At 43.8% G+C, this 26,536-nt stretch overlaps 1 protein-coding gene across 1 annotated transcript; it reads right to left on the bottom strand.

The window, feature by feature from the left end:
• Positions 1 to 7,218: 7,218 nt before the first annotated feature.
• LOC125907216 (salivary glue protein Sgs-3-like) lies at positions 7,219 to 21,504 on the bottom strand. Its single transcript, XM_049608260.1, has 2 exons — positions 20,938 to 21,504; positions 7,219 to 7,223 (listed from the first exon to the last, which is right to left on the bottom strand). Exons 1-2 carry the CDS (start codon positions 21,431 to 21,433, stop codon positions 7,219 to 7,221), a joined length of 501 nt encoding a protein of 166 aa, XP_049464217.1. The 5' UTR covers positions 21,434 to 21,504.
• Positions 21,505 to 26,536: the final 5,032 nt, after the last annotated feature.

Here is a 26,536-nt window from a genome sequence, read left to right as displayed (position 1 = left end):
AAAGGTCAGCAACAACAATAACATGGAAGCTGAGTTGCGCGCAAGGATGCTGGCTGCCAACCGGTCATTCTGCAGCCTGAAAATCAGTTCACCTCAAAGAACCTGTCGCGCCGGACAAAACCTATATAGTAGCTATATAGTTCCGGTACTCACATACGCCTCTGAGACATGGACATTTTCCAAATCTGACGAAACCCTCTTAGTCGCGTTCGAGAGGAAGATGCTCAGAAGGATACTTGGCCCCGTATGTATGGAAGGACAATGGAGGAGCCGCTATAATGACGAGCTGTACGAGATGTACGGCGACCTCACTGTCGTCCAGCGTATCAAGCTCGCCAGGCTCCGGAGGGCTGGCCATGTTGTACGCATGGAAACGGACGACTCAGCCCGTACAGTCTTTTAGGCCGTCCACAAGGACATAGTAGGCGTGGTAGGCCCACATTGAGGTGGCATGGAATAGGGATGGCGATTTCATGGAACATGTGAAGAAAGGCTACATAACCTGGTATACCGTTTCAATCGTAACGCTTGGATTACGAAGTTTTAGAAAAGGTTTAATCATGGCAAGTATTATCAGAGGCACGATTACCACAGAAGACATTAAACATCGCTTGATATCACTCATATATTATACATTATTTATATAAACTGCTTCGAATATTTAGGTCACATTTCACTGACCAGAAACCTGTCAATTGGCAAAAAACAACAACATAAACACATGGTGGTTCTGATTGACAGCCGATGTAAGTTTTTACGTCTGGGACTTAAGGAATTGTGGCGTTTATTCAACAAAATTATAGTTTCCGTGTTAATAGTATTACTTTATAAACACTTTTGATTAGTTTTGTACCAAAGGGCGTAATTTTTATATTAAACCAGATAATATAAAATGTCACTAAAACTTGTGCGGCCAATGGGGGTAAAATCGACACCCCACTTGGTAATAGTGTAATGCTCATTTCAAGCATGTTAACTTTTTTATATCGTAATCTGAAAGTGCCTATATTTTATACAGATGTTCCTTAACTTTGTACGACAAACGTAATGATCAAGCTGAGCAAACACGCAATTAAAAATACCGTAGAAGCTTTAAAACTCACGATGTCAACAAACCAAGGAAGTTATAATTATGGAATTTAGATATCATTCTCTCATAGAACGTTTGCCAAACTCGCACTCAAAACATGTATATGTACATGTACGTTATGCAGACATTTGTAAGCGATAGTGTTAAGAACATGATTATACTAGGATAAAGATTAGATTGAAGAGAAATATAGAGCATTCGGAGTTGAGCACTCGAAGCAGACGGACGCATACCTTTTATCTTCATAACTGGCGCAGTCGTAAAGCGAACAAGCATCCTTTCTCATCCCGGTTTATCCATCCCTGAGAGCATATCAGCGGAGTTCCAGAGAGAATCAAAGCGAAGGACACAAATTGCTCGAGAGCGGAGTGCGTACAAGCACGGAATTTGCTGAGAGACAGCGTACCACCTACGCACAAAAGAGAAGAGACTACATCGACAGACAACTACAAGCACAAACAAAGCGTGTAAGTAGAGCGACACGAGTGACATAAAAAGTGCAAAATCCACCACACACAATGAATCAAGAAAATAATTTCACCCAAGAAGAGCTCTTGGAACACATAAGGTGTTTAACCGATACACAGAATAGCCTAGTCGAAGAAATGAATAAGATGAGGGCGGTTGTAAAAGACGATCCAATGCTTTCCTTTAAAACGCCAGATCCTATAAAAAATTTACCAATATTTAATGGTAACAAAAACGAGACACAAGCTTGGATAGAAGATACCGAAGCAACGCTTAATCTATTTGACACCTATAAGGGCACACAAACGTACGAACTTATTGTTCGAGCAGTGAAGAGCAAAATATTAGGAGAAGCGAGAGAAGCTTTGATAGCTGCAGGGAACTTTAACACGTGGCCAGAGATAAAAGAAACGTTACAGAATTGCTTCGGTGAAAAACGAGATCTCACGTCATATGTTCAATCACTTTTTTACGAACAACATGGGAATAAAACGCTAACGGAGTTTTATCAAACCCTAAAAAAACTCGATACACGCATAAAATCTGTAACTGCAAATACCGAAGACTACAAAGATCCCAGCCAGGCAATGAATAAGTTCATTATCTTACTAACACTAACGCGTTTTGTCGATGGACTAGATGGTCCACTAGCGTCACATGTTAGAAGCTGTAAACCGATAAATTTGGATGAGGCTTTTTCAGTGCTAAAAGAGTACACGAACGCGGCGTATAGAAAGAGTACGAATTACACCAGCACATCACAAACACAGAGAAATGCAATACGCGGTAACAAACCTGTCTCAAACTACGACCGTACACGATCAGATAAATTTAAACCGATGAGTAAGAGAGATGACGATGTAACCATGAGAACAATGTTATCAAAAATGCAGGTCAATAGCCATGAAGCTGGTACAGAACATAACTCAAATGAGGTAGGCGAATTAAATTGGTCAAATATTTCTAATCGAAAAATTCCAAATATTAGAAAAAATAATTTCATTCCTTATCTGGAAATAATCTCAACCGAAGGAAGCCTTAAATTCTTGGTGGATACAGGGTCGAACAAAAATTACATAATACCCAAAAAGGCAAATTTTTAAAATTGTTTAGACGAAAATGGCATTTTAGTTAGTAACATTAATGGAAAACATGCAATTAAAAAATCATTGCTGCTCGACATCTTTAACATTAACAAGAAAATTCAATTTTACATTTTTCATTTTCACGATTATTTTGATGGATTGATAGGCTTTGAAACACTTCGAGACCTTGATGCGTATTTTGACATAGGGAAAAACATGCTTAAGATTGGAAAGAAAGAATATCAACTTAAAAAGAAATATCCAGACTATCAGACTATTAACAATACCGACGAAGTACATTTCATCAAAATTGAAACAAAAAGTAAAAACGATCTTGTTGTTGGTGAAGAAACAGGTTGTGGACCATATTACATTCTGCCAGGAATTTACAGTAGTGATGGAACAAGCGCACTAGTTGCAGTAAAAAATAATAATAATATGGATCCACAAACTAACTTCAATAAGCTTCATCTGCACGAAAAAGAATTTGTAGAAACAGAAGGACCTTCTGAGCTGTCTGAAAAAAAGTTTAAAGTAATAGACAATTATCTTTCCCAACAGGAACAAAAGGCATTACAATCTCTAATTGATGAGCATACAGAAATAATACACTTTGAAAATGAAAAACTCACATTTACTCATGCTATCAAGCACAATATAAGAACAATAGATAACATTCCCATCCATACAAAATCATATCGATACCCCCAAGTTTTTGAAAGCGAGGTACAAAACCAGGTGAAAAAAATGTTAAAAGACGGTATAGTACGGGAATCAATTTCCTCATACACATCACCAGTATGGATAGTCCCAAAAAAGGCTGACGCTACAGGGTTAAAGAAATATCGTCTAGTAGTTGACTATCGTAAACTCAATAATAATACTATTTCAGACAAATATCCCATTCAGAATATCACTGATATCTTAAGGCCGGGCTACATTGACCGTACTCCGTAGTGTAATTTTGATTTTCACTAGCGCATCTGGCGGAAGCTGGTGGAAGCTTTTTTTGGTCGTCGAGGGAATGGTCATGCCGGATCTCAAATTTAAGTTGTTTTTTCATCGTTTTTTGATGCGAAAATGGCTGAAATACTTGCACAACATATTTATCTATCAATTGCATAGCTTTTCCAGACCAGTTTAAGTAAAAAACATGGAAAAATAACATATTTTCTGAAGCGGCTACAAATTGTTTGGCAAAATGCTTCGGTCAGCCGCCGCAAGATGCGCTAGTGAAAATCGAAATTACGCTACGAAGTACGATCAATGTAGCCCGGCCTTTAGATAAATTAGGACGAGCTAGCTATTTTTCTACAATTTGTAGTAGGTTTGGAGATAGCTATGGTCGCCATATAGTATGTTCGGTTTTTGATACGGTCGCCATGTAATCTGATGAGCGTACAACGGTACAACTGATCAACGCGTACCATCGCGGTAGGTCAGTGTTTCGCTGACAAGTATCGAGGTTGAATAACACTTTGTTCGAAGCGGACTTTTCGACACTTGATCGTCCAGGCGATCATAGAAACCTTTAGGAGGTTTCCCTTACTGGAAACGTTGGAGTTTAGAAGCCTTACCTTGGGCAGGGGGACATAACTAAACTCTTGAAATAAGTTGGAAGGCGAAGTATTAGGAAGTGTAACGTCCTATCTTGGCAGTCCGAACGAATCTGACTTGCCACGGTCGGATTTGGTTTTATTTATACTCAATAAGTTTCGTACATTTGGTTTTGGAATGTGTTTTTGTCCTAATTAAAGGTTATTGATATGAGGTGCAATTTATACATTATATTGGAGTGAGGTGTCTATGTTTTTACGAAGGTTCTGGAAAGTATAAACTGTGCGAACGGGTGCGTTCGTCGATCTTTGCCTACACTGCGCTTTTAGCAATAAGTTGCTATGCGTTCTCTGTTTCTCCACTTTGCTGCAGTAACGCTTGAATTGCTTATGTTGCCCGTTTCGGTTGTTTTTGATAAGTGTGTCACGGCTGTTATTTGTTTGAATGGACGGCCTGAACTCTTCCGGTTGCGGTGCTATGGTATGATCTGATTTGCTGAATGTGTTATAATGAATGTGTTACAATGGTGTGGTTTGGCTTTCCGAAGTGTGTTACGATGTGTCTATAGCTGATCTCGTGTCTGGTTTTCATCAGATTCAAATGGAAGAAAAAGACATAGAGAAAACTGCTTTTTCAATAAAATCAGGGAAATTTGAATTTACTAGGATGCCTTTTGGGCTTAAAAACGCCCCGGCAACATTCCAAAGAGTGATGGATGCAATTTTAAGGGAGTTTATTGGAATTTGTTGTCTCGTCTATATGGACGATATAATTATATTTTCTAGTTCATTAGAAGATCATGTCAAAGATATTCGTAAAATTTTTCAGAAATTGAAAGATGCTAGACTAAAAATTCAAATTGAAAAATGTTACTTTTTCCGAAGAGAAGTTCAATTTTTAGGACACACAGTGTCTGAAGATGGCGTTAGACCAAACTCCGATAAAATAGAAATAATTAAGACATGGCCAGTGCCGAAAACTGAAAAGGAGCTTAAACAATTTTTAGGCACTATTGGGTACTACCGACGATTTATTAGAGATTTTGCCAAAATGATTAAACCTCTAACACAATTACTTCGCAAAGAATCTGAGTTCCAATTTACATCCAAAGAAATAGCATGCTTCGAGAAGTGTAAATCTTTAGTTACAATGGAACCTATTCTAGCCTACCCGGATTACACTAAGGAATTTATTCTCACTACCGACGCTAGTAACTTCGCAGTAGGAGCAGTGCTATCTCAGGGCCAGATTGGTAAAGACAGGCCAATTGCTTATGCTTCTTGGACTCTGAATAAGTCAGAGGAAAATTATTGTACCACTGAAAAAGAACTCCTCGCAATTGTCTGGGCAGTAAAACAATTTCGACAATATTTATACGGTCGGAAGTTTAAGTTGGTTACTGACCATCGCCCATTGATTTATGCTTCATCAAGTTTAAATCAAAAGATAGTCCGATGGAATCTAGTTCTAACAGAATTTGATTTTGAAACAATTTATAATTTATAATTTATGTGGTGGCCGATGCTTTGTCCAGAATAAGACCAAATTTTGCATCTAATGAAATAGGAAATAAGATAGGATCTAAATGAGTTGAACGGTGAAACAAACGATGAAATGACAATACACTCGGCAGACACGAGTGATGATCATTACATACGTATCACAGAAAAGCCTACGAATCTCTTCAAAAATCAGTTGATTTTTCTTGTTGACTTCAATGTAGCAGAAACGCATGAAGAAGTTTTCCCTAAGTTCCATAGGTTCATAATTTCAAAGCCGCAATATTCTGAGGAAGATATTGTCCACATTATTAAAGAAAAAGTTAAAATTAACGGTACTTCTTGTATTCATTGTCCCAATTCACTTATCCAGCTCATTCAAGAGACGTACAGAAAAAACTTTGCAGAAAACAAGATATTTAAAATTTACATCTCTTTAACCTTGTTAACAGATATAAAATCAGAAGTAGAGCAAGATGATATCGTAATGAAAACCCATGAATATGCGCATCGAGGAATTAAAGAAAACAAAGCACAAATTCTAAGCAAATATTTTTTTCCATCTATGGACTAAAAAATTAAAGTATTCATTCATACTTGGAGCATTTGTAGGAAAAGTAAATATGACAGAAATCCTCCAAGATTGATTCGCAGCTCTAACTATGCCATCAAACCGTTTGAAAAGGTCCATATTGACATATTTTTCTTAAAAGGAAATAAAATGTTAACAATTGTCGACGCATTTTCGAAATTTGCAAACGTGATCCCTTTACAAACAAGAACCATTATAGATCTTAAAAAGGCTATCACAGATCATATCAGGATATTTGGGAGACCCAAATTAATAATAAATGATCAAGAACCGGCTTTTGTATCCATAGATTTTGTTGGTTTTCTTCAAGATCTAAATATAGAAATCCATCCAGTGGAAGCAATTCCAATGGCATAGTAGAAAGATTCCACTCAACCTTCATAGGATTGTATAGAACATTAAATAGAAGATACAATAATTTGGAATTATCAATGTACTAATGTAATATAATTTTTTCGATAAGATCAATGTACTAGTTGACATTTATAATCATACTATCCATTCGGTTACAGGCTACAGACCAAGAGAATTAATTTTCAACGTTCAAGGAAAAACCGATACGGATGAAATATTAGAATGCTTCAACAAACTGCAATCAAATGTAAAAGTAAGACTTCAAAAACAAAAAGAATTAATAGAAAATGGAAATAAGAATAGAGAACTACCGCATAGTTTAAGGCCCGGGGAGAAAGTATTTGTAAGAGTTACGCAACGAAATACGAAAGATAAAGAACCATTTAAAGCTTCTGAAGTAAAACAAGATAATGAACTAACATTTAGGGATTCGTTTGATTTTAAGGTTCATAAATCAAGGATAAAAAAATGAAATGTTATTTGTTAGGATTCATTAAAACCAAGCGAGAACGCTTGGAACTGAAAGGGGAGCCGTTACGCACACATTTGTAAGCGATAGTGTTAAGAACATGATTATACTAGGATAAGGATTAGATTGAAGAGAAATATAGAGCATTCGGAGTTGAGCACTCGAAGCAGACGGACGCATACCGTTTATCTTCATAACTTGTATATGTGTATGTACATGTACATGTAATATATGGTTTAGGCTTATTAAAATTAATATTGTAATGGGTTTGAACATATTTTAGGTTTACTTTAGGCCGGTTTAGGCTTAAATGAAGAAAAAAAAAAGCTGGCATGGAATCACATTGACCGATGTTCGACTTTGATTGGCAGATAAAAATTAAATTGAACACCCTTCGATTTTATGAAAAAACAGAAGAAGATTACCGGAAGATACTGTCTTCCAGGTTATTTTTTAAAACAAATTTAAACATTCATTTGGTAAACCAGATGCTATTTCCGCAGCTTCTACTATAAGCAGTCTGGTCCGATGCTATTTGTAATGAAATTTTTGTTCTTGCTTGTAATTTCATTTCTTTCGCATATTTGAATAATGTTTTCTGTTAATTTTTCTTAAAATTGGTATGAAATACTTTGCTGAATTTCAATGAAAAACAACCGGCCATCAGAGTTTGTTATTTTGAAATTATAGCCAATGTGTCGAAATCACCCTACCAGGTGTCGATTTTACCGCATCATGGTGTCGATCTTACCCGCACTGTAGTCGTGATGCAACGAAAACACACTTTTTTATTTTTATCAAAATATTATCAAAATCAATCCAGGAACCGTAGTTTCTACGTAAGGATGTTACATAATGAATCAAAAAAGCTTTTTCGATGTCTACTAGCAATGTTGGCACGATATCGACCGATGTTTGTAAACATGACTGTTCCCTGTCACCACCCCGTGAATCCTTCGTGAAACAGGATTTACTAAAATTCTGCACGATATCTGTCCCCTCTGTCTCGACACAATTGTGGAGACGTAAAATTTTATCAAAGGTCGCCTGATTAAGCGCTGGTTGCACCGCTCACCATTGTTTGGCACATCGTGCGCTTGGTGTACCTTCCTCACAGCACCTTAGAGACGGTCGCGCCTGCGCTTCCCTGCTATCAAACCTTCAATCAACTGTTGCTGATTTCCTGAAAATATAACGAATTTAAGCTTGTTTACTCTACCGCTATCTATACGCATAATACGCAAATATAGTTGATCCCTAGCACGCAATGCGAATGGTGTAAACCTAACCTCATTTGTATCAGGATAGGTGAGTGTGTGTGTATACTGGTTTCTAACTTGCTTATTGTTTTCTTTTAGACAAACCCTATCGACGAATGTAATGCGGTGCATGTTATGCTGCGATCTATCTTTGAAAAAGGTAGTGAAAATAGTTTCGGTCCCGCTACGGTTGCCGGAACCAAATATTGTCCCTCTCAATCGTCTTCGCTCAGCTACAGGGTCACCAATGTTGCCAGTTGGTGCCATCGAATCGGTGTGTAGTGTCCCGATCATTAACCTTGACTCCCCTTTCAGGAACGGCAGAATCGACAGTCCCTGAAAGTGAGTAAAATTAATGATTAGTGAATTGATGTACGGTTCTTCAAGCGGCAAACTTGGCTGTGTTGTGAAACGAGTGTTGGCAAACTCGTGTTGTGTGCCGTTGCCGCTCGCCGAAATTGCCAAGTTCCGCCGCCTTCCAAACGAATCGTCCTTCGTTACGCCTACCGCGCAGCTGCTCTCCTGTGATCCTGGTCTTCTGGTTACACCGACGTTTCGTGCCAGTTCTGTTCGCACTTCGCAGTTCAGTACGGTCGCTGGTTCTTGGTCGAATGTGCTGGTATTTTGTTGTCCATGCTCGTGAATCGTGACTTCGCGGATTGGTACCCTCGGCACCGTGGGTCTCGACGCACAAGTTTTTGTCAATGATTCTGTTCCTCCAGATTGGACCGTCTCATGGAGAAATGTGTTGTGTCGCACATGACAGTTTAGTAGGGAATGTACGTGATCCGACGGAAGGTTATGTGATTGCGTGGATCGCCGCGCCATCTCAGGATACTTGGCAAAAACTGACGTGTCCACGACTGCTACTGTCGCAGGATTCACATTTACCATTTCGATGTTAACGGGCTCACCAATTTCACCATCACTCACTGCTATCGTACACTGTTTCTGCTTGTGCTGTTGCTGATGCTGATGCTGCTGCTGATGCTGATGCTGATGCTGATGCTGCTGCTGCTGCTGATGCTGCTGCTGCTGATGCTGCTGCTGCTGATGCTGCTGTTGCTGATGCTTGATCCGTGCATCGGTCACATATCGAATTGATGCCTTTTTTTCCTCGAGCTGAAGCCGAATCTTTAAATGTTCGAGCTTCAGGTTAGCCATTTTGAGCTCGTACTCTTTTATGGCCATCTCCCGTTCTTGCTGTTGCACTTCCATAAGCTTTTCGAGTGCCGCTTGCCTAGACCTTTTGTGTTGCGCTGTTGTCGGTGAATTTGTGGTAGGAGGCCTTTTTGCGGCATGGAATGTAGTGAGCTCTTTTTCCTCTGTAGCCAGCTTATTCGCCGAGGCTTCGCCCTCGCTATGTGCTGCTCTTTTGGCACTTTTGTCGCCTTCGCAGCTTTCAGCAGGTACCCCAGTCATCGCAATGGCTTCCTTAGAGGACTTTAGACGGCCCATCTCCTTAGCTTCGCACTTTGCCACTTTCATCACACACAAATTGCACCAAGATTTTGACATCACAGTGACGCCGACACACCCGTAATGGTACCACTTTCTGCACTTTTTGCAAGGCACCATATCTTCCACGGTGTTATGCCGCTCGCAGCCACCACAATCAAATCCGCGCTTGGTCATCGCGAACACTTTTATAAAAATAACTTGCGTTAGAAAGTTTAGCACGAATTTTTAAATGTTGCTACGGATGTAGCAATCCGTTTATTTTGAGTAGCTTTTCACAAACGTTTCTACAACTGTCGCTCGCGTATAAATTTATCGCCGATCATGGGGTGGGGTGTTGGCACGATATCGACCGCGTGTGATCGGACAGGGAACAGTAATGTTTACAAACATTAAGCTGACTTGACAACTCGATCAAATATCCAAAATACCCGGCAGATGGCGTACAAGATTCACAAAGAGAGACAACACGATTAGATTGTGCGACAACCAGATCTCCGTAATTAGGGCCAATTCGGGAGCAGGTCAAATAGGGTCAAGTAGCACAGCTGATCGACGAACAGGGCGCCATCGCGAAACGCGGTTAGTAGCAAAGATTAAGCTAGAAAGGACAGACGAATTTTTAAACTGTTTACATTGGCAAAAGTATTGCAATCAGGGGAAAACCTTAAGGTGTCGAAACTACCCCCAGTTCCCCTATATCGAAAGGTTATGTGGAATTGGGTGTAGGTTACGTGGAAGCTATTCTAGCGCTTGGATCGGTGAAATATTTCCTATTAGCTGCATTGCACAATACTACTCACCGGTGGTTAGATACACATAATGATTATTTTATAAATGAATACGATAAATGCCCATGTTCATCATGAAAACCAATCTTTAACATCCGATGAGAGCAAAGTATCTAAAGCGATAAATTCTATAGATGTTTTGTTTGGTCTAAGTTTTTAGATTTTTTTATAGAGACTTTGAATTTTAGACTAAGTGGAATAATAATGGGCAAAACAGCTACTACCCAAACGACCAAAACGAGATGAATGGGTAAAACTATGGACCTGAGATGGGGCCCTATCTCAGAACCCATACTGGTACACTGGTGGACATAAAAATAGGAACTTTTTTCTGTGACCGAAAAACATATTTCTTGTCGGAAATATTTGGTAGCCCTGAAAAGGACTGTTTAAGTGGTTGTTGGGAGGTGGTGTTGCGGTGTTCCACAGAGCGGAAACATATTCTAACGGTTAATGTGTTGACCGTTATTCGCTATCACTTCCTCACAGCGTAGGGCCATATCGCCGATGAGGTTACGGCATTCGCTTCGGTCTATGCGTTTCCACATAGCCTTGCAGCGTCTCCATAGCGAATCGGCAGAACGTGCATGCTTGTTCTTAAGCTGACGCTTGAGAGTTGACCACAGATTCTCAATCGGGTTGAGGTCTGGACTCAACGCAGGCCACGGTAGAGCTTGCACATCCTCGTTTGCCAAAAAACAATTAACTAATCGCGATGTGTGCTTTGAGTCGTTATCGTGCTGAAAGATGTAATGCTCTTCGTCTCCGAATTTTTGTCGGGCGTGTGGCAACATCTTACGACGTAGTATGTTTCTATACCCTTCCGAGTTCAGTGTCCCTTTGATACGGAACAAAGGACCCGGGCCGTGCCAGGAGAAGCAACCCCACACCATTACGTGGCCGCCTCCGTGCTTTAGGGTTTTTATAGTATTTTTTGGATGATACGCGTGTTTAGGAAGGCGCCAGACGTATTTAGTGCCGTCCGAACCATCCAGATTGATTCTGGACTCATCCGAAAAAATTATTTTGCTCCACCAAAAGATGGATGCAGCTAAATGCTCTTCGGCAAACCGAATGCGCGCTTCTACGTGGTGCGCCATTAGCTTACGAACCTTTCGTAGTTTCCGGGCACAGAACCCACCGGCGTGTAAACGGCGCGACACCGTTTTCGCCGAAACTTGCAATCTAAGCTCCTGCTTAATACGATTGCAAGTTTTGAAAGGGTCCGCCCTGATTATCTCAACCATCTGCGCGTCAACGTCAGCCGTTGTTTTTCGCGGACGACCTGTGGATTTACCCGTAGCCTAGCTACGAATGGCGTTGTCCACAAACGTCCGCGAACGGCCGAACGCCTTGCAGATGGTTTTGATAGGCACGTTCTCAAGATACAAACCCTGAATATGTTTCCGCTCCTCTGGAGTGCAGTGCTTTCCGCGACCCATGAAGAACTTGTGGAATTTTCAAATCGCAAACTTTCACCATTACCACTGAGTGAAGAATGAAGCGCAACACGGTTTGGATCTCTTTTTATACTACCGAAAAACGCTGCCGTTACTCAAAACTCAGATAAGTAGCGCACCACAAATGCGAGTATAAAAGGCAAACAAACAGCGATTGCAAATTCAGTACGCCTCGAACGTTAGACGAAAGAACTCCGCAGGAGCCAAAGCCTCTCTAAACCATACTAACAACAACATACGCCTCGATCTGTTGGCGATAAGAGGCCAACGAACTCCGCAGGAGCCAAAGCCTCTCTAAACCATACTAACAACAACAAAAACTGTTGGCGATGACACACCTATTGCACGCAAAAAACACACAACAAATTTTTTTCCTATCTTTTTGTCCACCGGTGTACCCAAAGGCAGACAATTTTGGACTTATTTTTTTATAGAGAGCAAAACGCTGATGCTCCTTCATCGCTCCTCCTCCTTCTCTCACGGACTTACAGTCGTTGCCACCTAATTTTGGCTCTAAGACATCAATTTTTGACAGTGCGCAACAATTTTTGCCTCTAAGGCATAAATTTTTGACAGTGCGCATCAGTTTTTGACTCTAACGCGCCTATTTTTGTGTGCAAGTCATCAATTTTTGACTCTTGTAGGAATCATGACAATTTTATAAGGTATTTAAGCAAAATTTTAACATTTGTTATTCCATATCTAATAAAAAATACAATAATTGTGTAAAAAATACATGCCAATTATTTTCACTCAATCGAAACTTCCAAAATTGGCAAAACAATTGCTTTATTTTAAATTCTATTAATACATTTTTTCACTATTTAACTTAATTTCAATCATTTCAAAACACACAGTTTCATAAATAACGTAAAATTTTGTAAATAAAGCGCTTAACTCACAGTCAAAATTTGATGCCTTCGAGTCAAAAATTGATGCGCACTGTGAAAAATTGATGCCTTTGAGGCAAAAATCGTGACACGCTGTCAAAAATTGGTGCCTTTGAGACAAAAATAGATGAGTTAGAGTCAAAATTTAGCAGCAACGACTGTAATGGCAAGAGTTCCAGGAGAGGGAGGAGCGGGGGAGATGTAGTATGTGCTCCACATTCACACATACACTCTTACTGTTGTGGGCAGCCGTGCGTGCCGACCCCTGGACCCGGCACACACTAAGCCTTGCGCTGCTTAGTGTGTGCGACAGTGTGCGTGTACACTGTCGTCCGGTTGACCGGTGGCAGCGCAACTGCCACGGCAAGTCCAGGGGTCGGCACGGCTGCCCACAACAGTATGTTTAATAAGTGTTTAAATAAAGTAAAGATTTTAAACATAACGCTTACAGCAGCAGGCAATTTGCGAGATCATGAAATCGGGAGAGTATAGGGCCAATTATGTGACTCGAGTGCTTGAGAAAAAGTATCAAAATGCTGATTTTCTATTATGATCCGTGTTAGAGAACTCGATTTTTCTCTGGTTTGGTATATCTAACAGAACGAAGGTCATTTGCATTACCTGACTCAAATGGTGACCGTTTTTTGTTCAACAGCTTTCCGTCAGGTTAAAGCTACCGAAAAATTTGCCAGCCTCGTACAACAGGTGCCGTTAGTCCGGAGCCGGTTCTGGAGCCGTTGGTACGCTAAACTGTAATTTCTAATTAGTCCAAGGTCTATGAAAATTTTGCTTACAAGGACTAACAATATCCGAGAACCATGTCGAATCGAATATTTGTATCACAAAAAGTCCATGGAGCAGTCAAATTAAAAGTACTATCGTACTGCAAATGTTTGTACAGTAGGTATTGCCAGTCCCGTGGTAATATCGTCAACAAGCAAGACTTAACTACGCGTCCGTCCTGGGTTTAAGCCCGTTATGGACCGAGCCCTCAATACATAGCAGTGATTATCCTGCTATGGGTATTAAATAAGTCACTGATAGGTCAATACCGGTATATGTGCCAAAGAAGAAAAAAAAGACGGAATCGCTTACTGCGGATATTTGTTGTACACATCAACATTTGCACGTTTACTGTCACTTTTACAAAACAATACGAAAGCTGAAAAAATAGTTCCTTGTTTTATTTTACCAAAAAATACCTGTCAGGTGTTGAACTCTAGCAAGGATCGAGTCCCTGATACTCAAAGCTGTTTATCCTGGTATATTGATAAACCAATCAACTCATTAGTATCCAAACGAATGATTGATATGGTAGATCTTAACTATTACGTCAGGTAAGAAGAAACGAAGTTTGTGATAAAATCGTAGGGGCAGCTACTTCTACTCCTTAAATTGCATATTCTTCAATTTTTTTATTGAAACTGGGTGTCTGAATCTGGGTAAATCATACTAGCTGATTAATATATAAATTACTTACATTCTATAAATTTATTCAAATATCACGATTTAATCATGCTAACTGGTAGTACACAGGCTTCGAGGTGAATTTTCAATACAAAAGGCATTCAAGAGTAAAAACATTTCGAAGCAACGTATTCTATCATGGTTTGTTCTTGTATATTTTCTTAAAAGTTTAGTAGTGAAGTTATAAACCATTTTATTTCAACGCTATACCTGGATACCAGTGTGGGATGTAATTTCCCTTGCTCGGTTTTTTAATTTGTTTAACATTACTTGCTATTGGCTTTTTCGTTGTTGGTCTTGCAAACAAAAATGGAAACAAAATTTGCGGTTTCGACGGTTTTTGAACAGTGTTAATAGTTGGTTTTTGCACTGGATTATTATATATTGAAGATCCTGAGGCAACCCCAGGTATTGCATTTTGAAATGACAATGGATTTATAAGTGAGTTATTGTTGTTTGTTATTTGCTGCCAGATTACTGGGGAGGGATATGAAGGTATTGCATTTGCAAACGAGGGGAAAAAATGTGCATTAAATAAGTTGTTTGAGGAAGCAGGTGTTGTTCGTATTGTAACTGTTAAACCAGGTTTAACCGGTTCACTCGAACTAGAAGATGTCAACACACTTGACGATATTGTGCTAGCAATGGTAGTAGGCGGAGTATCCGTAGATTCTTCACCAGACGACATGACCGAGGGTATGGTACTCTCGCTGTTGTCAACATAAGGTTTCGAAGTTTTTCGAGTTGTAACTGTTGTAGCAGAGGTAGTTGCAGGTCTTCTGGAAGAAGACGACATAGTACTAAACGTAGAAGAAGGAAGAGTATTGGTAGGTCTTTTACTAGAAGATATTGTTGTTGTTCCTTCGCTGTACGTCACGGTTGAAGAAGGTGTTGTGCTCGGGGAAGTTGTTGTTTTAGTAACAGTTGAATCGGGTGCAGTCGATGGTTTCGAAGAAGACGATGTCGATCGACTCGATAAGATTGTACTAGCAGAAGTAGATGAAGGTGTATACATAGGACTTTTAGAAGTTGACCTAACTGTCGTTCGATTCGTTGAGGATATGGAGGAAGAAAGTGTTGTTCTTGTAGTTGATCTATTCGTAACTGTTGTCCAAGAAGTAGACGACGGATTTCGGGAGGAAGAAGTAGTTGCTGGTCTTGTTGGAGTAGTTCTGGTTGTACCAGGTGTCGTGGATGGCTCCGGAGTAGAGGCTGACGACATACTAGACGACATTGTGCTATCGGTAGGTGTTGGTCTTGTTGGAGTTGTTCTAGTTGTACCAGGTGTCGAAGATGGCTCCGGAGTAGAGGCTGACGACATTGTGCTATCGGTAGGTGTTGGTCTTGTTGGAGTAGTTCTGGTTGTACCAGGTGTCGTAGATGGCTCCGGAGTAGAGGCTGACGACATACTAGAGGACATTGTGCTATCGGTAGGTGTTGGTTTTGTTGGAGTAGTTCTGGTTGTACCAGGTGTCGTAGATGGCTCCGGAGTAGAGGCTGACGACATTGTGCTATCGGTAGGTGTTGGTCTTGTTGGAGTAGTTCTGGTTGTACCAGGTGTCGTGGATGGCTCCGGAGTAGAGGCTGACGACATTGTGCTATCGGTAGGTGTTGGTCTTGTTGGAGTAGTTCTGGTTGTACCAGGTGTCGTGGATGGCTCCGGAGTAGAGGCTGACGACATACTAGACGACATTGTGCTATCGGTAGGTGTTGGTCTTGTTGGAGTAGTTCTGGTTGTACCAGGTGTCGTGGATGGCTCCGGAGTAGAGGCTGACGACATACTAGACGACATTGTGCTATCGGTAGGTGTTGGTCTTGTTGGAGTAGTTCTGGTTGTACCAGGTGTCGTGGATGGCTCCGGAGTAGAGGCTGACGACATACTAGACGACATTGTGCTATCGGTAGGTGTTGGTTTTGTTGGAGTAGTTCTGGTTGTACCAGGTGTCGTGGATGGCTCCGGAGTAGAGGCTGACGACATACTAGACGACATTGTGCTATCGGTAGGTGTTGGTTTTGTTGGAGTAGTTCTGGTTGTACCAGGTGTCGTAGATGGCTCCGGAGTAGAGGCTGACGACATTGTGCTATCGGTAGGTGTTGGTCTTGTTGGAGTAGTTCTGGTTGTACCAGGTGTCGTGGATGGCTCCGGAGTAGAGGCTGACGACATACTAGACGACATTGTGGTATCGGTAGGTGTTGGTCTTGTTGGAGTAGTTCTGGTTGTACCAGGTGTCGTAGATGGCTCCGGAGTAGAGGCTGACGACATACTAGACGACATTGTGCTATCGGTAGGTGTTGGTCTTGTTGGAGTAGTTCTGGATGTACCAGGTGTCGTAGATGGCTCCGGAGTAGAGGCTGACGACATTGTGCTATCGGTAGGTGTTGGTCTTGTTGGAGTAGTTCTGGTTGTACCAGGTGTCGTGGATGGCTCCGGAGTAGAGGCTGACGACATACTAGACGACATTGTGCTATCGGTAGGTGTTGGTCTTGTTGGAGTAGTTCTGGTTGTACCAGGTGTCGAAGATGGCTCCGGAGTAGAGGCTGACGACATTGTGCTATCGGTAGGTGTTGGTCTTGTTGGAGTAGTTCTGGTTGTACCAGGTGTCGTAGATGGCTCCGGAGTAGAGGCTGACGACATTGTGCTATCGGTAGGTGTTGGTCTTGTTGGAGTAGTTCTGGTTGTACCAGGTGTCGTGGATGGCTCCGGAGTAGAGGCTGACGACATACTAGACGACATTGTGCTATCGGTAGGTGTTGGTCTTGTTGGAGTAGTTCTGGTTGTACCAGGTGTCGTGGATGGCTCCGGAGTAGAGGCTGACGACATACTAGACGACATTGTGCTATCGGTAGGTGTTGGTCTTGTTGGAGTAGTTTTGGTTGTACCAGGTGTCGTGGATGGCTCCGGAGTAGAGGCTGACGACATACTAGACGACATTGTGTTATCGGTAGGTGTTGGTTTTGTTGGAGTAGTTCTGGTTGTACCAGGTGTCGTAGATGGCTCCGGAGTAGAGGCTGACGACATTGTGGTATCGGTAGGTGTTGGTCTTGTTGGAGTAGTTCTGGTTGTACCAGGTGTCGTGGATGGCTCCGGAGTAGAGGCTGACGACATACTAGACGACATTGTGGTATCGGTAGGTGTTGGTCTTGTTGGAGTAGTTCTGGTTGTACCAGGTGTCGTAGATGGCTCCGGAGTAGAGGCTGACGACATACTAGACGACATTGTGCTATCGGTAGGTGTTGGTTTTGTTGGAGTAGTTCTGGATGTACCAGGTGTCGTAGATGGCTCCGGAGTAGAGGCTGACGACATTGTGCTATCGGTAGGTGTTGGTCTTGTTGGAGTAGTTCTGGTTGTACCAGGTGTCGTGGATGGCTCCGGAGTAGAGGCTGACGACATACTAGACGACATTGTGCTATCGGTAGGTGTTGGTCTTGTTGGAGTAGTTCTGGTTGTACCAGGTGTCGAAGATGGCTCCGGAGTAGAGGCTGACGACATTGTGCTATCGGTAGGTGTTGGTCTTGTTGGAGTAGTTCTGGTTGTACCAGGTGTCGTAGATGGCTCCGGAGTAGAGGATGACGACACACTAGAGGACATTGTGCTATCGGTAGGTGTTGGTCTTGTTGGAGTAGTTCTGGTTGTACCAGGTGTCGTAGATGGCTCCGGAGTAGAGGCTGACGACATACTAGACGACATTGTGCTATCGGTAGGTGTTGGTCTTGTTGGAGTAGTTCTGGTTGTACCAGGTGTCGTGGATGGCTCCGGAGTAGAGGCTGACGACATACTAGACGACATTGTGCTATCGGTAGGTGTTGGTCTTGTTGGAGTAGTTCTGGTTGTACCAGGTGTCGTAGATGGCTCCGGAGTAGAGGATGACGACATACTAGAGGACATTGTGCTATCGGTAGGTGTTGGTCTTGTTGGAGTAGTTCTGGTTGTACCAGGTGTCGTAGATGGCTCCGGAGTAGAGGCTGACGACATTGTGCTATCGGTAGGTGTTGGTCTTGTTGGAGTAGTTCTGGTTGTACCAGGTGTCGTAGATGGCTCCGGAGTAGAGGCTGACGACATACTAGACGACATTGTGCTATCGGTAGGTGTTGGTCTTGTTGGAGTAGTTCTGGTTGTACCAGGTGTCGTAGATGGCTCCGGAGTAGAGGATGACGACATACTAGAGGACATTGTGCTATCGGTAGGTGTTGGTCTTGTTGGAGTAGTTCTGGTTGTACCAGGTGTCGTAGATGGCTCCGGAGTAGAGGCTGACGACATTGTGCTATCGGTAGGTGTTGGTCTTGTTGGAGTAGTTCTGGTTGTACCAGGTGTCGTAGATGGCTCCGGAGTAGAGGATGACGACATACTAGAGGACATTGTGCTATCGGTAGGTGTTGGTCTTGTTGGAGTAGTTCTGGTTGTACCAGGTGTCGTAGATGGCTCCGGAGTAGAGGCTGACGACATTGTGGTATCGGTAGGTGTTGGTCTTGTTGGAGTAGTTCTGGTTGTACCAGGTGTCGTAGATGGCTCCGGAGTAGAGGCTGACGACATTGTGCTATCGGTAGGTGTTGGTCTTGTTGGAGTAGTTCTGGTTGTACCAGGTGTCGTAGATGGATCCGGAGTAGAGGCTGACGACATACTAGACGACATTGTGCTATCGGTAGGTGTTGGTCTTGTTGGAGTAGTTCTGGTTGTACCAGGTGTCGTAGATGGCTCCGGAGTAGAGGCTGACGACACACTAGAGGACATTGTGCTATCGGTAGGTGTTGGTCTTGTTGGAGTAGTTCTGGTTGTACCAGGTGTCGTAGATGGCTCCGGAGTAGAGGCTGACGACATACTAGACGACATTGTGCTATCGGTAGGTGTTGGTCTTGTTGGAGTAGTTCTGGTTGTACCAGGTGTCGTGGATGGCTCCGGAGTAGAGGCTGACGACATACTAGACGACATTGTGCTATCGGTAGGTGTTGGTCTTGTTGGAGTAGTTCTGGTTGTACCAGGTGTCGTAGATGGATCCGGAGTAGAGGCTGACGACATACTAGACGACATTGTGCTATCGGTAGGTGTTGGTCTTGTTGGAGTAGTTCTGGTTGTACCAGGTGTCTTAGATGGCTCCGGAGTAGAGGCTGACGACATACTAGACGACATTGTGCTATCGGTAGGTGTTGGTCTTGTTGGAGTAGTTCTGGTTGTACCAGGTGTCGTAGATGGCTCCGGAGTAGAGGCTGACGACATACTAGACGACATTGTGCTATCGGTAGGTGTTGGTTTTGTTGGAGTAGTTCTGGTTGTACCAGGTGTCGTAGATGGCTCCGGAGTAGAGGCTGACGACATTGTGCTATCGGTAGGTGTTGGTCTTGTTGGAGTAGTTCTGGTTGTACCAGGTGTCGTAGATGGCTCCGGAGTGGAGGCTGACGACATTGTGCTATCGGTAGGTGTTGGTCTTGTTGGAGTAGTTCTGGTTGTACCAGGTGTCGTAGATGGCTCCGGAGTAGAGGCTGACGACATTGTGCTATCGGTAGGTGTTGGTCTTGTTGGAGTAGTTCTGGTTGTACCAGGTGTCGTGGATGGCTCCGGAGTAGAGGCTGACGACATTGTGCTATCGGTAGGTGTTGGTCTTGTTGGAGTAGTTCTGGTTGTACCAGGTGTCGTAGATGGCTCCGGAGTAGAGGCTGACGACATACTAGACGACATTGTGCTATCGGTAGGTGTTGGTCTTGTTGGAGTAGTTCTGGTTGTACCAGGTGTCGTAGATGGCTCCGGAGTAGAGGCTGACGACATACTAGACGACATTGTGCTATCGGTAGGTGTTGGTCTTGTTGGAGTAGTTCTGGTTGTACCAGGTGTCGTGGATGGCTCCGGAGTAGAGGCTGATGACATACTAGACGACATTGTGCTATCGGTAGGTGTTGGTCTTGTTGGAGTAGTTCTGGTTGTACCAGGTGTCGTGGATGGTTCTGGAGTAGAGGCTGACGACATTGTGGTATCGGTAGGTGTTGGTCTTGTTGGAGTAGTTCTGGTTGTACGAGGCGTCGTAGATGGTTCTGGAGTAGAGGCTGACGACATTGTGGTATCAGTACTTTCAGTAGATGTTGGTCTTGTTGGAGTAGTTCTGGTTGTACCAGGTGTCGTAGATGGTTCCGGAGTAGAGGCTGACGACATTGTGGGATCAGTAGTTTCAGTAGATGTTGGTCTTGTTGGAGTAGTTCTGGTTGTACCAGGCTTTGTGGATGGCTCCGGAGTAGAGGCTGACGACATTGTGGTATCAGTACTTTCAGTAGATGTTGGTCTTGTTGGAGTAGTTCTGGTTGTACCAGGCGTCGTGGATGGTTCCGGAGTAGAGGCTGACGACATTGTGGTATCAGTACTTTCAGTAGATGTTGGTCTTGTTGGAGTAGTTCTGGTTGTACCAGGCGTCGTGGATGGCTCCGGAGTAGAGGCTGACGATATTGTGCTATCGGTAGGTGTTGATCTTGTTGGAGTAGCTCTGGTTGTACCAGGCGTTGTGGATGGTTCCGGAGTAGAGGCTGACGACATTGTGGTATCAGTACTTTCAGTAGATGTTGGTCTTGTTGGAGTAGTTCTGGTTGTACCAGGTGTCGTGGATGGTTCTGGAGTAGAGGCTGACGACATTGTGGTATCAGTACTTTCAGTAGATGTTGGTCTTGTTGGAGTAGTTCTGGTTGTACCAGGCGTTGTGGATGGTTCCGGAGTAGAGGCTGACGACATTGTGGTATCAGTACTTTCAGTAGATGTTGGTCTTGTTGGAGTAGTTCTGGTTGTACCAGGTGTCGTGGATGGTTCTGGAGTAGAGGCTGACGACATTGTGGTATCAGTACTTTCAGTAGATGTTGGTCTTGTTGGAGTAGTTCTGGTTGTACCAGGCGTTGTGGATGGTTCTGGAGTAGAGGCTGACGTCATTGTGGTATCAGTACTTTCAGTAGATGTTGGTCTTGTTGGAGTAGTTCTGGTTGTACCAGGCGTTGTGGATGGTTCTGGAGTAGAGGCTGACGTCATTGTGGTATCAGTACTTTCAGTAGATGTTGGTCTTGTTGGAGTAGTTCTGGTTGTACCAGGCGTCGTGGATGGTTCTGGAGTAGAGGCTGACGACATTGTGGTATCAGTACTTTCAGTAGATGTTGGTCTTGTTGGAGTAGTTCTGGTTGTACCAGGCGTCGTGGATGGCTCCGGAGTAGAGGCTGACGACATTGTGGTATCAGTACATTCAGTAGATGTTGGTCTTGTTGGAGTAGTTCTGGTTGTACCAGGTGTCGTGGATGGTTCTGGAGTAGAGGCTGACGACATTGTGGTATCAGTACTTTCAGTAGATGTTGGTCTTGTTGGAGTAGTTCTGGTTGTACCAGGCGTCGTGGATGGCTCCGGAGTAGAGGCTGACGACATTGTGGTATCAGTACTTTCAGTAGATGTTGGTCTTGTTGGAGTAGTTCTGGTTGTACCAGGTGTCGTGGATGGTTCCGGAGTAGAGGCTGACGACATTGTGGTATCAGTACTTTCAGTAGATGTTGGTCTTGTTGGAGTAGTTCTGGTTGTACCAGGTGTCGTGGATGGTTCTGGGGTAGAGGCTGACGACATTGTGGTATCAGTACTTTCAGTAGATGTTGGTCTTGTTGGAGTAGTTCTGGTTGTACCAGGCGTCGTGGATGGCTCCGGAGTAGAGGCTGACGACATTGTGGTATCAGTACTTTCAGTAGATGTTGGTCTTGTTGGAGTAGTTCTGGTTGTACCAGGCGTCGTGGATGGTTCCGGAGTAGAGGCTGACGACATTGTGGTATCAGTACTTTCAGTAGATGTTGGTCTTGTTGGAGTAGTTCTGGTTGTACCCGGCGTCGTGGATGGCTCCGGAGTAGAGGCTGACGACATTGTGGTATCAGTACTTTCAGTAGATGTTGGTCTTGTTGGAGTAGTTCTGGTTGTACCAGGTGTCGTGGATGGTTCCGGAGTAGAGGCTGACGACATTGTGCTATCGGTAGGTGTTGGTCTTGTTGGAGTAGTTCTGGTTGTACCAGGCGTTGTGGATGGCTCCGGAGTAGAGGCTGACGACATTGTGGTATCAGTACTTTCAGTAGATGTTGGTCTTGTTGGAGTAGTTCTGGTTGTACCAGGCGTCGTGGATGGCTCCGGAGTAGAGGCTGACGACATTGTGGTATCAGTACTTTCAGTAGATGTTGGTCTTGTTGGAGTAGTTCTGGTTGTACCAGGCGTTGTGGATGGTTCCGGAGTAGAGGCTGACGACATTGTGGTATCAGTACTTTCAGTAGATGTTGGTCTTGTTGGAGTAGTTCTGGTTGTACCAGGCGTCGTAGATGGTTCCGGAGTAGAGGCTGACGACATTGTGGTATCAGTACTTTCAGTAGATGTTGGTCTTGTTGGAGTAGTTCTGGTTGTACCAGGCGTCGTGGATGGTTCTGGAGTAGAGGCTGACGACATTGTGGTATCAGTACTTTCAGTAGATGTTGGTCTTGTTGGAGTAGTTCTGGTTGTACCAGGTGTCGTGGATGGTTCCGGAGTAGAGGCTGACGACATTGTGGTATCAGTACTTTCAGTAGATGTTGGTCTTGTTGGAGTAGTTCTGGTTGTACCAGGCGTCGTGGATGGCTCCGGAGTAGAGGCTGACGACATTGTGGTATCAGTACTTTCAGTAGATGTTGGTCTTGTTGGAGTAGTTCTGGTTGTACCAGGTGTCGTGGATGGTTCTGGAGTAGAGGCTGACGACATTGTGGTATCAGTACTTTCAGTAGATGTTGGTCTTGTTGGAGTAGTTCTGGTTGTACCAGGCGTTGTGGATGGTTCTGGAGTAGAGGCTGACGTCATTGTGGTATCAGTACTTTCAGTAGATGTTGGTCTTGTTGGAGTAGTTCTGGTTGTACCAGGCGTTGTGGATGGTTCTGGAGTAGAGGCTGACGTCATTGTGGTATCAGTACTTTCAGTAGATGTTGGTCTTGTTGGAGTAGTTCTGGTTGTACCAGGCGTCGTGGATGGTTCTGGAGTAGAGGCTGACGACATTGTGGTATCAGTACTTTCAGTAGATGTTGGTCTTGTTGGAGTAGTTCTGGTTGTACCAGGCGTCGTGGATGGCTCCGGAGTAGAGGCTGACGACATTGTGGTATCAGTACATTCAGTAGATGTTGGTCTTGTTGGAGTAGTTCTGGTTGTACCAGGTGTCGTGGATGGTTCTGGAGTAGAGGCTGACGACATTGTGGTATCAGTACTTTCAGTAGATGTTGGTCTTGTTGGAGTAGTTCTGGTTGTACCAGGCGTCGTGGATGGCTCCGGAGTAGAGGCTGACGACATTGTGGTATCAGTACTTTCAGTAGATGTTGGTCTTGTTGGAGTAGTTCTGGTTGTACCAGGTGTCGTGGATGGTTCCGGAGTAGAGGCTGACGACATTGTGGTATCAGTACTTTCAGTAGATGTTGGTCTTGTTGGAGTAGTTCTGGTTGTACCAGGTGTCGTGGATGGTTCTGGGGTAGAGGCTGACGACATTGTGGTATCAGTACTTTCAGTAGATGTTGGTCTTGTTGGAGTAGTTCTGGTTGTACCAGGCGTCGTGGATGGCTCCGGAGTAGAGGCTGACGACATTGTGGTATCAGTACTTTCAGTAGATGTTGGTCTTGTTGGAGTAGTTCTGGTTGTACCAGGCGTCGTGGATGGTTCCGGAGTAGAGGCTGACGACATTGTGGTATCAGTACTTTCAGTAGATGTTGGTCTTGTTGGAGTAGTTCTGGTTGTACCAGGCGTCGTGGATGGCTCCTGAGTAGAGGCTGACGACATTGTGGTATCAGTACTTTCAGTAGATGTTGGTCTTGTTGGAGTAGTTCTGGTTGTACCAGGTGTCGTGGATGGTTCCGGAGTAGAGGCTGACGACATTGTGCTATCGGTAGGTGTTGGTCTTGTTGGAGTAGTTCTGGTTGTACCAGGCGTTGTGGATGGCTCCGGAGTAGAGGCTGACGACATTGTGGTATCAGTACTTTCAGTAGATGTTGGTCTTGTTGGAGTAGTTCTGGTTGTACCAGGCGTCGTGGATGGCTCCGGAGTAGAGGCTGACGACATTGTGGTATCAGTACTTTCAGTAGATGTTGGTCTTGTTGGAGTAGTTCTGGTTGTACCAGGCGTTGTGGATGGTTCCGGAGTAGAGGCTGACGACATTGTGGTATCAGTACTTTCAGTAGATGTTGGTCTTGTTGGAGTAGTTCTGGTTGTACCAGGCGTCGTAGATGGTTCCGGAGTAGAGGCTGACGACATTGTGGTATCAGTACTTTCAGTAGATGTTGGTCTTGTTGGAGTAGTTCTGGTTGTACCAGGCGTCGTAGATGGCTCTGGAGTAGAGGCTGACGACATTGTGGTATCAGTACTTTCAGTAGATGTTGGTCTTGTTGGAGTAGTTCTGGTTGTACCAGGTGTCGTGGATGGTTCTGGAGTAGAGGCTGACGACATTGTGGTATCAGTACTTTCAGTAGATGTTGGTCTTGTTGGAGTAGTTCTGGTTGTACCAGGCGTTGTGGATGGCTCCGGAGTAGAGGCTGACGACATTGTGGTATCAGTACTTTCAGTAGATGTTGGTCTTGTTGGAGTAGTTCTGGTTGTACCAGGCGTCGAGGATGGTTCCGGAGTAGAGGCTGACGACATTGTGGTATCAGTACTTTCAGTAGATGTTGGTCTTGTTGGAGTAGTTCTGGTTGTACCAGGCGTCGTGGATGGTTCCGGAGTAGAGGCTGACGACATTGTGGTATCAGTACTTTCAGTAGATGTTGGTCTTGTTGGAGTAGTTCTGGTTGTACCAGGCGTCGTGGATGGCTCCGGAGTAGAGGCTGACGACATTGTGGTATCAGTACTTTCAGTAGATGTTGGTCTTGTTGGAGTAGTTCTGGTTGTACCAGGCGTCGTGGATGGCTCCGGAGTAGAGGCTGACGACATTGTGCTATCGGTAGGCGTTGGTCTTGTTGGAGTAGTTCTGGTTGTACCAGGCGTTGTGGATGGTTCCGGAGTAGAGGCTGACGACATTGTGGTATCAGTACTTTCAGTAGATGTTGGTCTTGTTGGAGTAGTTCTGGTTGTACCAGGTGTCGTGGATGGTTCTGGAGTAGAGGCTGACGACATTGTGGTATCAGTACTTTCAGTAGATGTTGGTCTTGTTGGAGTAGTTCTGGTTGTACCAGGCGTCGTGGATGGCTCCGGAGTAGAGGCTGACGACATTGTGGTATCAGTACTTTCAGTAGATGTTGGTCTTGTTGGAGTAGTTCTGGTTGTACCAGGTGTCGTGGATGGTTCCGGAGTAGAGGCTGACGACATTGTGGTATCAGTACTTTCAGTAGATGTTGGTCTTGTTGGAGTAGTTCTGGTTGTACCAGGTGTCGTGGATGGTTCTGGAGTAGAGGCTGACGACATTGTGGTATCAGTACTTTCAGTAGATGTTGGTCTTGTTGGAGTAGTTCTGGTTGTACCAGGTGTCGTGGATGGTTCTGGAGTAGAGGCTGACGACATTGTGGTATCAGTACTTTCAGTAGATGTTGGTCTTGTTGGAGTAGTTCTGGTTGTACCAGGCGTCGTGGATGGCTCCGGAGTAGAGGCTGACGACATTGTGGTATCAGTACTTTCAGTAGATGTTGGTCTTGTTGGAGTAGTTCTGGTTGTACCAGGCGTCGTGGATGGTTCCGGAGTAGAGGCTGACGACATTGTGGTATCAGTACTTTCAGTAGATGTTGGTCTTGTTGGAGTAGTTCTGGTTGTACCAGGCGTCGTGGATGGCTCCGGAGTAGAGGCTGACGATATTGTGCTATCGGTAGGTGTTGGTCTTATTGGAGTAGTTCTGGTTGTACCAGGCGTTGTGGATGGTTCTGGAGTAGAGGCTGACGACATTGTGGTATCAGTACTTTCAGTAGATGTTGGTCTTGTTGGAGTAGTTCTGGTTGTACCAGGCGTTGTGGATGGTTCTGGAGTAGAGGCTGACGACATTGTGGTATCAGTACTTTCAGTAGATGTTGGTCTTGTTGGAGTAGTTCTGGTTGTACCAGGTGTCGTGGATGGTTCTGGAGTAGAGGCTGACGACATTGTGGTATCAGTACTTTCAGTAGATGTTGGTCTTGTTGGAGTAGTTCTGGT

This window comes from Anopheles coluzzii, chromosome 3, assembly GCF_943734685.1.
Source record: "Anopheles coluzzii chromosome 3, AcolN3, whole genome shotgun sequence".
In the NCBI taxonomy this organism is placed as follows: domain Eukaryota; kingdom Metazoa; phylum Arthropoda; class Insecta; order Diptera; family Culicidae; genus Anopheles; species Anopheles coluzzii.
This window is presented reverse-complemented; position numbering and strand designations above follow the sequence as displayed.

Bases quoted from the DNA above. Each gene is read 5' to 3' on its own strand.
- LOC125907216 (XM_049608260.1), bottom strand. From the start codon at position 21,433: ATGACGTCAGCCTCTACTCCAGAACCATCCACAACGCCTGGTACAACC.